The sequence below is a fragment of the Oscarella lobularis genome, chromosome 1 (genome assembly GCF_947507565.1).
Source record: "Oscarella lobularis chromosome 1, ooOscLobu1.1, whole genome shotgun sequence".
In the NCBI taxonomy this organism is placed as follows: domain Eukaryota; kingdom Metazoa; phylum Porifera; class Homoscleromorpha; order Homosclerophorida; family Oscarellidae; genus Oscarella; species Oscarella lobularis.
The window spans coordinates 6,490,095-6,502,805 of NC_089175.1; the positions used below are offsets into that span (position 1 = coordinate 6,490,095).

At 45.7% G+C, this 12,711-nt stretch overlaps 2 protein-coding genes and 1 long non-coding RNA gene across 10 annotated transcripts; 2 read left to right on the forward strand and 1 right to left on the reverse strand.

Moving 5' to 3' along the window:
• The first annotated feature begins 204 nt into the window (after positions 1-204).
• Positions 205-5,449, forward strand: LOC136199428 (probable serine/threonine-protein kinase DDB_G0271682). 5 transcript variants are annotated; one of them, XM_065989619.1, is made up of 16 exons: positions 205-239; positions 292-507; positions 562-712; positions 768-839; positions 898-992; positions 1,045-1,095; positions 1,153-2,513; positions 2,994-3,142; positions 3,188-3,370; positions 3,419-3,569; positions 3,622-3,907; positions 3,955-3,996; positions 4,057-4,110; positions 4,162-4,248; positions 4,299-4,453; positions 4,506-5,449. In XM_065989619.1, exons 8-16 carry the CDS (start codon positions 2,996-2,998, stop codon positions 5,330-5,332), a joined length of 1,932 nt encoding a protein of 643 aa, XP_065845691.1. In that variant the 5' UTR covers positions 205-239; positions 292-507; positions 562-712; positions 768-839; positions 898-992; positions 1,045-1,095; positions 1,153-2,513; positions 2,994-2,995; the 3' UTR covers positions 5,333-5,449. The 5 variants fall into 5 exon arrangements, with proteins under 5 accessions (XP_065845691.1, XP_065845690.1, XP_065845692.1 ...); XM_065989618.1 differs by having other exon boundaries at positions 1,153-2,505; positions 2,990-3,142; XM_065989620.1 differs by having other exon boundaries at positions 562-611; positions 655-712; positions 1,153-3,142.
• On the reverse strand, positions 4,140-8,130 carry LOC136199430 (uncharacterized). Of its 4 annotated transcripts, XR_010673063.1 has the most exons (5): positions 7,845-8,130; positions 7,530-7,773; positions 7,038-7,471; positions 6,852-6,979; positions 4,140-6,798 (listed from the first exon to the last, which is right to left on the reverse strand). It is a non-coding gene; the product is annotated as an uncharacterized lncRNA (long non-coding RNA). The 4 variants fall into 4 exon arrangements; XR_010673064.1 differs by having other exon boundaries at positions 4,140-6,979; positions 7,038-7,465; XR_010673062.1 differs by having other exon boundaries at positions 4,140-6,979; positions 7,038-7,397; positions 7,461-7,773; positions 7,845-8,129.
• LOC136199422 (uncharacterized) lies at positions 6,489-12,665 on the forward strand. Its single transcript, XM_065989606.1, has 8 exons — positions 6,489-6,653; positions 6,736-6,831; positions 6,887-6,958; positions 7,020-7,107; positions 7,162-7,212; positions 7,270-7,447; positions 7,498-7,770; positions 7,834-12,665. Exon 8 carries the CDS (start codon positions 8,612-8,614, stop codon positions 12,503-12,505), a length of 3,894 nt encoding a protein of 1,297 aa, XP_065845678.1. The 5' UTR covers positions 6,489-6,653; positions 6,736-6,831; positions 6,887-6,958; positions 7,020-7,107; positions 7,162-7,212; positions 7,270-7,447; positions 7,498-7,770; positions 7,834-8,611; the 3' UTR covers positions 12,506-12,665.
• Positions 12,666-12,711: the final 46 nt, after the last annotated feature.

Here is a 12,711-nt window from a genome sequence, read left to right on the forward strand (position 1 = left end):
CTCTTCGGTTCTTCATCGCAGTGAGCTAGCTGCGCGTTCTCGTCGCATAAGCAACGATTCTGCCATCATTCTCGTCGCTCCGCGAGGCGGCGTTCAAGCGTTTTCGCCTGCATGTATGTGAAACTTTATTTATTTGATTTTCACCCCATATTGCTAATTTAGAGGTTTCTCTTGCGCCGCCGAACTTGGAGAACGCGCGTTAGCAGAAACTTTTTGCAGCTTTCTTCCTCGCTCCGGACGTAAGACGACTTTGGCATTGGGTTCACCTGCATTCACGACACCGTCCCGCAGAGATCTAGAGACGGGGACCCCGTCTCGTCCGAAGAGAGATGCAAGAGCGCACGGGGGGAAGCGATCTCCTCTCTCCTTCCTATTCGAAAGGCAAAGAAGAGCGACGTTCGCTCGTCGAGCGAACGGTGATAATCGTTCGAGATGAATCGTCGGGCGGCGGATAGGGATTGACCGTGAGCGGAGACAATCCAGTTTTCGTTCAATCGATCAAGCAAGGTATTGTGGGAAAGAGAACGAAAACGTTCGAATCAACGTTCTTTGTTTGCTTAGGCGGATGTGCTTGGAGAGCTGGAGTTCAATCGGGAGATCGAATTCTTATGGTATAGTCCTCTCTATCTTCGTGACGTCATCCTCATGATGAAGGTCAATGATCAATATGTGGCGAGAGCTGGACACATTCACGTTGTCCAACTCATCAAAGGCCAGTTTTAATTAATCAAATAATTTTATTTATTTATTTATTTATTTATTTTTAGCTGCGAAAATTGTGAATCTTCGTTTGGCTAGTCCCTCTCCTTTGCCGGGAAGAGTCGAAACAGTGACGCACAGTAAGCTTAGAGAAAATATTTCCTAATACGTATTTTGACGTCATTGCTGTTTGTTTAGTGGAGAACAATTCCCAGGATCACGTTTCTGGACAAAGGAATGTTGCCAGTGCGACGATCGAGCGAATGCTACATCAAGAGCAACAATTCTATAAAGTAAATATTTAACCCACACCTGAGCCATTTAATAATTGATTTTCTTTTTAAGGATCGTTGTGAGGAGTACGAGAAAAATTCAGATTCAAAACTAGAGAAAGAAGTCGCATTTAAATAATAATATTATATATTTTGTATGGCTAATATTCCTTACCACTAGATGCACGAATCGAGTGAACACATTCAAAAAACTGGTGCAGCAACTGAAAGGAAACGAAGGCAGAAGAGGAGGAGGAGGACAAAGAGATTCGACAAGTAGCCTTCCATCTTGTCTTCACCTCAATCGAAGTGGATCAGGCGAGTTGCTTTCGATGTCGACGTCATCACTGAATAAAGGAGGAACGCCCACATCAAAGCGGAAAAAGCTTCAGCTTCCGTAATCGTGATACCCTTTTGAATGCCCCTATTCCGCCGATCAGAGCTCCGACTGCGGCTCCGGCAATGTATCCGAGAGGGGCCATCCCCCCTGTAGCGACTTCCACTGCACGCAAGCCTGATAGCCCCAAAAAATCCCGTTGCTGCTTATCCGGATGTAGTCAGTTTAGCATCATCGTCACTCATGACTCATACACTCGTAGATCGAGGCAACAACTGAGATAGATGCTGGAATATATACATTTTGCTTGCAGAAACGACGATGCGATACGCGCGATTTTCTGAAGTACACTATAGAACCGACCACGGACTACAGAGAAAATGATCTCAACTGCGGATAGACGTGAGAAGTTTTTTTAGTTGAGCATAGTGTGAGCAGGTTCAGGGCTAGGTAGGCTAAAAAGTATTTAGAGTGTAACGTCCAGCGGAGCCAAGGCGTCTCCCGGCACGTGAGCGACACCGCATATTATGCACAAGGCCAGGGCACAATTACACGGTAGACACAACATTTCGCTGCGCGTGCGCAGTGGTAACGCTACACAAACATGGCGTTTCTTCGTCGAATACTTCGCAAGAAAGATTCCACCCAAGGAACGACGTTCTCATGAATGCGCCATCGTTGACGACCATCTCTATCTCTTCGGTGGGTATGATGGATTGCTGAAATACTTTCCCCGCGATGAGATCTTTGTGATGAATGTTCGGGAAGCGGAGAAGAAATGGATCCGTCGATCGGCTACAGGTCGAAAGATTCCCCCGCCTTGTTCGGGAGCCCGATGTATAGTCATCGACAAGATGATCTACTCGTACGAGGGAAGGACAATTAAGTATCGTCGATTGGGAATTGTTTATCGTCTCGATCCAAAGGAAATGGAATGGATCGAAGTAGCGACGCCTACAGGGCAAATGCAACCGTACAAGCGCTCACACTGCTGTTTGTGTGCGATTGGATCGAGAATGGTCATGTTTGGAGGAGACAGCGGAGAGACAATTCCTCGTGACCAAGTCCAATCTGGGGCAACTCAGGATGAATGCAACTGGAGTAACGATATTTATGAGTTTCACTTGCAAGAAGGAAAGAATGAAGGCAGTCTTCACGTGATCCACCGTACAGTAGGTCACGTGAAGAGTCACCTGACTAGGAAAGTAATCGGCGAAGGAGCGCGGCGTCCTTTTCTCGTCTAGGGAATGCCTTATGACAGAAAGGGGCTACCCGTGAGTTAGAACGATTCAATATAACCTTGCTCAATAAAACGCGCCTGGCTTGGAAGTAAATTTAAAGTGGGATCACAAGTAATTAGGTTGAGAAATACCGAGGAGAACGCACAAAATCTTTGTGTTTGGGTTAGGCCCACTCTGAATTGTCGTTCACTGATACCAGCAACTTGAAGCAATGAAAGTTAAATCTTTCTTCTAAAGCTACTGCAACCAGTGGCCACTTTAGCGTCATTTCTGCTTTTATCTTTGAGTCACTCGTGTCTTGTCAAACGGGTTTATACCGTTCGTTCTAACTCACGGACCACTCTTTTCTGCCATTAGGCATTCCTTACGTACAGAAGAAAAGACAGCCGCGTCTTTTCATTATATGTCAAAGAAACCCCACCTTTCTGACATTCTCTATTCTAGGAATGTGGTTGGATTTAGAATTGAGTGGATGGAGACCAGAACCACTTGTTCGTGCTGCCATAGCAAGCATTGATCGACATCGAGCATTTCTTTATGGAGTAACCTTGAAGAAAGAAAGTCATTCCCGTGTGATCAATTTATATAACGAAGTGAGTTGCGTACCAATTCAATATTCGTAACATTCAAATTTTTAGACATGGACAATCATTGATTTTAATAAGATACCATCACCCAGACATGGCCATGCACTTTGCCAATTAGCAAAACAAGGATTAGAAGCCAAATCAATTTGTCTTCTGGTGGGTGGTTGTTTTGACAGGAAAACAAATTCTGACAATGTTTACGTTCTGGATTGTGAGAATTCTATGACGTATCAGGTTTCCAAAACAAAATTTTATTAGAATATTTATTATTTGTTAGTTTAGATGGACGTCGATCAGGATTTAGGAAACGTTTGGCTTCACACGTGTCATTGTGTACAAAACGAAGACGGGACCACGGACGTCATTATTTGTGGTGGAATTCCATGGGATGAGACCTCTCCGTTGCAACCAGTTGTTCGTTTACTTCGCCTCAGTAATGATAATAGATTGTTCACTATTAATAATTTGATTATAATATTTTGCAGACGTTAAGAACGAGTCGTATATGAGCATAGAGAGAGAAATTCTGTTTTCAAGAGGGCATCCAGTTCGTGCATCAACTTCATCTCCGCGTCTCTCACCATCAAGTGAAACTGAAGAAATTGGAGTGATGAACAGCGAATCGGAGCATCCTCGGCAAATGCCGTCTTCATTTCGTACATCAATTTCAGCTCTTCGCCTCTCAATTAGTGGAAGTGAAGAAATTGAAATGCTGCAGCGCGAGTTAGAGCATTTTCGACAAAGATGTGCGGAAATGGAGGAAGAGAAAAAGTTAGTTATCTTTTCAACGTTTTTGTAGCTTATGCCACTAATTTTAGAGCGAGCGTCATATGTTTCGACACAGAAAAGGCTTCTATCAGGTACTTCCTGGTGTGGGATCAATGTGTACCCTAGCTTAATTATTGGAATAAAATTTTTAGAGAAGAACTAGCGTCATGTCAACGTCTCAAGGACGAAGAAATTGCTTCACTCAGGTTTTCATAAACGAAACGTTTCTATTCGCGCTATTTCATTTTCAACTGTAGTGAAGAACTATCGTCAGCAGCACAACGCCATAGTAACGAACTTGCGTCATTAACACAACGACAAAGAGAAGAAATTGCTTCTGTTAGGTATGCTTCTTTTCTACGTCCCTTGTTTAATTGATATGGAATAATTGAAGGGACGAATTGGCAGTCTCCCTGACTCGCTGCCAAAATTTGGTGGCATCTCGCAACGAAATCAAGCAACGCCTTGACGAATTCACTGACGTCTTAAACATCAATCCTGCCGAAGTGAAAGTGACTGCCCAAAAAGTGGGATCAGGAGCATTCGCAAGTAAGAATATAATGCCAATAGTATTTCAGATAATGCTACGTATCACATTTAGGCGTTTCCGTAGGCGAATGGCGCGGAATGAAAGTCGCCGTGAAACAAATTCACGACCTCATTACATCTCAACGCAACATAGAATTGTTCGAACAGGAATTTCTCGTCTGCAGTCGACTTCACCATCCCAATATCATGACGGTTTGTGGCGCGGTGATGGCCGAAGGAGTTCCTCTTCAACTGGTAATGGAATTACTCGAAGGATCAGTCAGCGAAGTTTTGGACGAAGCACAAGCTTCCGAGTCTAATTTAAACGTTTGCGAGCAGCTGTCTATTGCCATGGATATGACGTCAGGTATTTCGTATCTTCATCAGATTCGTCCTCGTCCCTACGTCCACGGCGACATCCGTCCATCCAACATTCTCGTAACAAAGGATATGAAGGGTAAAGTGGGCGACTTGGGAACGGCTCATCTGATTGAGAGTTCTCTGTCTGCTGGCCCCGTCAGTGAGCAATACCTCGCTCCGGAAAGGAAGCGTCCTCCTGAAGGCACTGCCACTTTGAGCACGTTGCCTAGTGACGTGTACAGCGTTGGCGTGTCTTTGATTGAAATCTTTACGGGAAAGAAACCCGCTTCTCAATTGAGGCGCACTCAATTGGATGCTCTTGCCAATCGTCCAAATCTATTTAAACTTTGCTCTAGCTTAATTGATTGTTATCCAGTTAATAGACCCTCAGCACAGGAATGCTTTGATGCGTTGAAGACTGAATTTCGTAGCAGTCAAAGTCATTTATTAGCGCTTGGGCTTTTTCCAACGACTCGGCTTGTAAAGGGAGTGTTTGGTAAAGACGGTCACAGAGTACAACTCTCAGGTTCTTTTTATTAATTGTGGTGTTTTAGTGCTTCGCCGTTTGTATTTGACGATGTTATTTCCTTTTTTAAAAGTTTTTTATGTGTTTGCGAATGTAGGCCTTCTCTTTAGATAAAGGTAACTCTCGGTGGCACCAAATTAGTTGCAGCGTCGATGGCGTACAATAGCAAATATTGAGCTTCTACAAAAGCGTAAAAACTGATTGTTTTTATTTACAGAAATTGTCATTGAATCTCTCTGCTGCGAAATTATGAGCAATCTTTTTGACCTTTCTCTGTATATCTAGCTAATCGTCTTGTGCCTAAACCAACTGACCATAAGCATTATAGCCACGTACAGTGATGCTAATAATCAATTTATTTGGTTGAATTTTGCAATACTTTTTAGGATTGTCCTGCAGTATCACCTTGTGGGGTCAATACATGCTCTCAAGCGTTATAGAAACACTTTATTTCTCATATTTCTGTAGAGCTCCGGAAAAGACAAAAGGAAGTAAAATCATTAGCTATGTTGATCCAAACGACTGACCTTGATTCTCGTGCACAACAGATCCGGGCAACGGCTATGTAACTAACATCCGTTCGGGTGAAACAACCTGTCCATGCATGGAAACGCCTATAAAAATTGCTCTTAATTAAATAGCTAAATAGGGACAGGGAAGCGCCGTCTAGCTGACTAACAAGAACCCAGGAGACTGACGATGTCTAAATTTCCGCATCTGAGACATTCTGAAAGGAAGCGTTTACTGAGATACTGGATCGATGCTCTGACTCATTCAAGATTGCCATATGGGATCGATTTTCGATCATGTGAGCAAGTGAGTCGAGTAAAGACGTCGCTCTGGTTAATCCGTGTAAATGTGAGAAGTGGGATTCCGCCCTTTGATTCCTTTGCATGGCTTTGTCTTTGTAAGCGAGCCGTATTCTATCAACAAGAGATGACTCTCCGGACTCTCCTCACGTTCTGACGCCAGTGTGATCGGTAGCGTTCGGATTAAAAAACCTTCTCTCCAATTTATAGACACTCACAGCCAGTTGACTCCCTGAATTGACTAGGGGAAGCCGGGGAAGCGCGTTAGCAGATACTTTTTTGCCCGTCGCGCTCCAAGACGACGTTCTCATTCGCTTCAGTTGAATTGACATTCACGACACCGTCCCGCAAAGATATCTCGAGACGGGGACCCCGTCTCGTCCGAAGAGAGATGCAAGAGAGCACGGGGGGAAGCGATCTCGTCTTTCCGTTCCATTCGAAAGGCAAAGAAGAGCGACGTTCTCTCGTCGAACGAACGGTGACAATCGTTCGAGACGAATCGTCGGGCCGCGGATACGGATTGACCGTGAGCGGAGATAATCCAGTTTTCGTTCAATTTAGGAAAGAGAATGGCAGAGCGAATCTAGCGATAGGTTCTTTTTGTTTAGGCGGATCTTCTGGACCTTCAATCAGAAGGTCGAATTCTTCGTGACGTCATCCTCATGATAGAGCTGGACACATTCACGTTGTTCAACTCATCAAAGGCGAGTTTCAATTACTTTACAATTTTTTTGATTTATTTATTTTCTGCAATTATAGCTGCGAAAATTGTGAATCTTCGTTTGACGAGTTCCTCGCCTTTGCCGGGAAGAGTCGAAACAGCGAAGAACAGTGAGCTTGAAGAAAAATTTCCTATTAATTATTTGACGTCAACGCTTTTTGTTTTGTGGAGAACAATTCGCAGGATTACGTTTCTGTACAGAGGAATTTTGCCAGTGTGACATGGGACAATTGAACGAATGCTACATAAAGAGCAACAAGTCTGTAAATAGCCTAACCATCACCTTGGCGGTTTAATAATTGACTTTCTCTAGGATCATTGTGATTAAGATGACAAAAATCCAGATTCAAAATTAGAGAAAGAAGTCACATTGATTAACTTATGATATTTATTTTCTATGACTAATATTCCTTACCACTAGATGCTTGAATCAAGTGAACGCATTGAAAAGCTGGAGCAGCAACTGAAAGGAAGCAAAGCCAGAGGAGGACAAAGAGATTCGTCTAGTATTCTGCCATCTCGTCTTCACCTCAATAATGACGTCGTCATCTAATAAAGGAGGAACGCCCACATCAAAGCGGAGAAAAGCTTCAGCTGCTGTAATCCTGATACCCTTCCTAATGCTATCCATTATATTTGGAGTGCTTAGGGAAATCAGTGAATCGTCTCAAGAGTTCTCACCGAGTCACCGGGGGCGGATCTCACGTCAAAACGGCAACTAATTCGTCCATCGTCATCGTCCACGTCATCTCAGCAGCTGCGTTTATATGCATTGACGATTCCGATTCCGATGAGGAGCTTGTGAGATCGACTTGGGATCGATGATGAGATCTATATAGTTTATCTCGTCGAATGAACGTTGGCAATCGTTCGAGGCGAGTCGTCGAGCCCGACGGCGAATACGGATTGACCGTGAGCGACGGTACTGAAACAGGATGACGTGCATTAAAACTGGCCGTCGGCCAATATGTCTGTTTTTCTTTAGGCTGACCTTACCTCTACTAACGGGAAAAGTGGAGCCAACCCGTAAGCTCGATGAGAGAAAGTAGGAGCACTGTATTAGTACGCATGACGATCTCAAAGGCTATACAATGTGACGCGCCTGTCGTGGGTGTGGCGCGCGTGAGGCGAAGTCTCGCCGTGGGAGAAAGGTCAAGGCATTTCCCATTCGTGTGTTGGGATTGAGTGAGAGAAAACAAATGGTGTAAGAGAAACTCAAATAACGGAAAGTCAGAAGAAAGCCTCAGACGTAGTGTCTCAAGGACGTCAAGTAAGCTATCAATTCCAATGGGATTCTCCAAATAGAAATGCTACTCAACAACCGCTATCTTATCTCATCTTATCTCACTTCCACTCCTACTGGTATTTCTCAATTCCCCGTGCGCGTTCTTTGTGACATCACTTTCAACATTCTCCGTGACTAAGCTCCGTCATTATCGCCAAAGTTTTGTATACCAAATACATGAATTGTCCTTCCTGGGATGCGTCAAACGATGTGCGCTTTTTTTCAACTCTCGAAGTGCACCAGTCCACGAAGGCACGAAGATGATGAGTCATTGAAATGGAGGAGGTCCACCACTGTGGTGCTATTTTTTAATCATGATCGCATAGTGAAAGCATCCAAGGTGTCCTTCTGACGGTGAAAGCATTCGTTATCACCGCGCCGCCCCCAATCTCACGCTATAAAGGAAGGCTTTTCACCGAAGTTCCTCACTCGACGTCAACTGCAAGACAACGCTTTCGTCCGGAGAAAGACTTCCAACATGAGCGATTCTGACAAAGCGCAGCCGATAATCCTTCCGTCTTTGGGCAATGAGTTCCAACTTGGACAGTTCTACAACGCTCACACGAACAAGTTCTACGACGGCTTCTCCGCTTGGAAGGCTGAGGAGGTGGAGAAAACGCAGCGCATCGCCCACAACACGCACACCGAGTTCAACGTGTCGACGAACGACGACGAGCGCAACGAGAAAGCGGGGCTCGACGTCGAAGGATCCGTTTCGCTCAAGCTCGCTTTCCTTTCTGCTTCGGGCTCCGCAAAGTACTTGAGCGAGACGAAGTCGCACGCGTACGAGGCGCGCGTCGGCGCTACGTGCCGGGTGAAGACTCGCGAGAGGTGGATGCCTATGGAGCAGATGATGAACTTGAAGTACGACATGGTGCTCGCGAATCCTGACTTTACTCACTTCGTCTCGAAAGTCGTTGAAGGCGGCCAAGCCCATCTGTCGTTTAGTAAGAAATGTTCGAGTTCCGAGGAAGAGACGAAGATCAAAGGATCGCTCTCTGGTGCTCTAAAGACGCTCGTTACCGTCGAGGGTAGTCTCGCTCTGGACAAGAAAGACGCGTTGAAAAAGGAGCAGTCGTCTTGCGAAGTCAAGCTTACATGCGACTACGATCCTCCAAATCCAATAGTGACGTTTGCAGATGCAATCGAAGAGGCCGCGCACTTGCCCCAGCGCCTCCAAGGAAAGACGCACACGCTCACTGTGCATCTCTTGCCTGTCCATATGCTGGACTCTCGTGCCTTGCGTATTTCCCGATCTCTAGATCAAACGGACATGTCTGACGTGTCAGCTGTACTTGACAATTTTCAGCAAGCTCGACTGGAACTTGATTACACCAGCAAAGAAGTCGTCAATAAGAAATGGTTTCCCAACATCTACAAGCAAGTGCAGATTGTGGAGAAACATCTGAAGGACGCCTACGTCTCTTTTAAGAACGTCTGCACGACAATCCTTCCTCGGCTTCGAAGTGCTCGAGCCATGGACGAAAGCACACAGAAACTGAAAGCCAAATTGCGAAATGCGATTAAAGAAGCAGAGAATGCAGTAAAAATAGCATGTCATTTTGTAAAAGCGAAAGAGAAGGAGAAGATAGCGATTGACCGCATCCTAAAAGAAGCTCATGGACATCAGATAATCAATGACCTGACGAATGAAGTATCGACGAAGTCTCATTGCCTGAGTCTCTCGCTAGCGGCGGTTGACACCAAGACGCATTGCTCGCAGAAAAAGTTGGGTCGCTGCAAAAAACTGATCACTTCGTGTTTGAGTTCGCCCGCAGCACAAGATGACGTCGACGACGACGACGACGACGACGATGACAACGACGACGATGACGATGACGATGACGATGCCGAGTGGTTTGAGAATGACTCTATTGTGCGAAACATTTTCTCAAACCTCGAGACCCTAGGAGAAACAAAGAAAATCAACGAAGAGGGAAAGGTGCTTGAAAGTATGAAGTATTGCATCGGTCGCATTGCAAAGATCACGCAACCTCGCAAGATCGCTGTATCTTGCGGTAATGTCGTGGTGGTGGATGAGCGTGGAATGATACGCGAAGCTTTTTTTCACGGCCAGCCCACTGGCGTCCGCGCAAAGGAGGAGAAGAAGGAAGAGAAGAAGGAAGAGAAGAAGGAGGAGCTGCCGTTTGTCAGCGTGCAGTGGAACGATGAGAGCCCAGACGATGACATTGCCAAGTGCCGCATCACGTTCTGGAAAATCTGTGACGACACCGAGAAGCCTTCTAGCAATGACGAAGATGTTACTCGCCGGAAGAGCCGGCATACAGACGTTAAAATCGTGACTTCTTCAAAGGTTACCTTTCCGGAAGGGCTCCTAGAAGACGGCTGCTACTACGGCTTGTCTGTCCAGACGCTCTCCAAGTTCGTGGGTTTGTCGCCGTCTTCGGATGCAGTTGTGCTTCAGACGAGTCGAGCCCCGTCTATCGTGTCTAAGATCGTGGAATTCTACAGAGTCGGTCAAAAGAAGTCTATTCTAAGATCCGGATGGGAACTAGACAAAAAGACGAATTTCTTGGTCGTTGGGCGCGAAACAGACAAGAGTTGCACAAGGAGAGACCTTAAGACGGGGAAAGTTGCTGTCGACCTGGTTGACGTTATGCCCGAGTATGAACCCTATAATCAGGCTCCGAAAGATGACAAAGATGCAAAAGTCGTACTGATGACGGGTGAAAGCGGTCACGGCAAGAGCACGCACATCAACGGTTTCTTTAATTGGATCTTCAGAATTTCACCACAGGATCCTATCCGACTTCTACTCGTTGATGACCGCAAGCACAGCGGCCTGCACTCTGTCACGAAGAAGATCACGGTGTACCGAATTCGGCCTCATGATGGTTGCAGAATCAAAGAGCCGCTCTACCTGATTGACAGTCCTGGTTTCGGCGATACGGAGGGTATCGAAGCCGACGAGTACGTTGCTCGAACGTACAGGGCGCTCTTCCAGCTTATTACCAAAATTGACTGCGTCGCCCTTGCGATGCGTGCCACCGAGAATCGTTGCGGTCCAAAGACGAAAGCTGTCCTACACAATATCCTACACCAGTTTGGAAAAAACGTGAAAGACAACATCATAGCGCTACTGACGTTTGCTGACGCCGCAAAGCCACCCGCTTTGCTCGCACTCGATGAAGTGAAGGTGCCTTTACATCAGAGCGTCAAGATTAACAACGCTTCATTTGTGTGTGCTGGCGAAGCGGCAACGTTAGAGTCCAAGCAAGGTGACAGCGAAGAGTTTAATCAGTTATATTGGCGCCTGTACGAAGCCGGAAATGAAAGAATGTTTGAAGCCATTCAGCACCTCGTGGCTGTTCCTGCAGGACAGAGCGCGAAAGTAACAGAAGAGCGTACGAAGTTGAACGGGCACCTGTCTTTTCTCCGCGGCTCCATCATCAATTCTGTAAACCGCGGTAACAAAATCAGCGCTGACTTGGACATCATGAAACTCAGTATCACAGCTCCTCCAAACGCATTAATTCAAGTATCTGTTCCCGAAACCAAAAGAGAGGATCTTGCTTCCGGCTCCCACACCACTTTGTGCAATGTCTGCAACAACACATGCCACAAAGTATGTTTCATTGTAGGAAATGAAAAAAAGGGCTGCTGGGCAATGGATGGTAACGGCCATTGCACGGAATGTCCGCGCAAATGCAAGTGGAATGCACATCGTGATGACACATTTTATTATGTAACCGTTGACAAATTGGTTGAAAGGCGCAATGAAGACATCATCGCTGAGTGGAGCGACAACGGAAGAAGTGTTGAATCAGCTGTTCTCACACTTATCAATGAGTTCATCAGAGAACAGAAAACCATTCTGGCAAGTCTGCATAGCATGCACGATCTTCACAAGCAGCTCTGTGTTATTGCACTGCGTCATAACCCCAAAGGCATTCTCGATTACGTCGACAGTTTGATCGTCGAAGCGAAAACTCGAGGAGCAAACGCAGAAGTCGAAGCTCTCTATGTGGCTCGAGACGTCATCAACTTATCGGACGCCGTTGGTAAAGATGCTGATACTGCAACAAAAAGCAGCGAAATGATGAACAAGGTCATGGAGAAGGTCAAAACGGCTCTTGAAGGGCGAGTGAAAATGTCGAAAGAAGAACGTCTCACAACGCAAAATGAGCCAAGCACGTTCTACTACGAAATACACAAGATGCTCCCGAAGAGTTATCAACAGAGAGTTCCTAAGCCAGTGAAGCCGTCACGAATACGGAAACTAGGCGCCTATGTAGGCGTCGCAGATGCATCCACGGTGGATTTCAAAACGGACCTTCAGAATGTGATCAGCGTCATTAAAGTTCTTCTTCATGACGGCATCTTTGCCATGTTTCAGTCAAAAGAAAGCTGAGCAGCACAGCTCCGAAAGCTGAATGGAGTCATTTATGTAAGCTAACAATTAACACAGCGTACTTGTTTGCTTTTCACACGTTTCTTGCATGTCTTCTTTTTTTGAGAACTTGTTCGTTAGGTCTAGCTACGTTCGTTTGAATGGTTTATTCATTCTCGCATTTATTCTCAGCGCGCGTTAGCAGACTATTTTTTTCAGCGTCAGGG

What these genes read in the sequence shown, in the direction of transcription:
- LOC136199428 (XM_065989619.1), top strand. Translation starts at nt 2,996, where the DNA reads ATGTGGTTGGATTTAGAATTGAGTGGATGGAGACCAGAACCACTTGTT. An exon ending in GAAGAAATTGCTTCTGTTAG is followed by an intron (nt 4,249 to 4,298) that starts GTATGCTTCTTT and finishes GAATAATTGAAG; the next exon opens with GGACGAATTGGCAGTCTCCC. An exon ending in GGGATCAGGAGCATTCGCAA is followed by an intron (nt 4,454 to 4,505) that starts GTAAGAATATAA and finishes TATCACATTTAG; the next exon opens with GCGTTTCCGTAGGCGAATGG.
- LOC136199422 (XM_065989606.1), top strand. Translation starts at nt 8,612, where the DNA reads ATGAGCGATTCTGACAAAGCGCAGCCGATAATCCTTCCGTCTTTGGGC.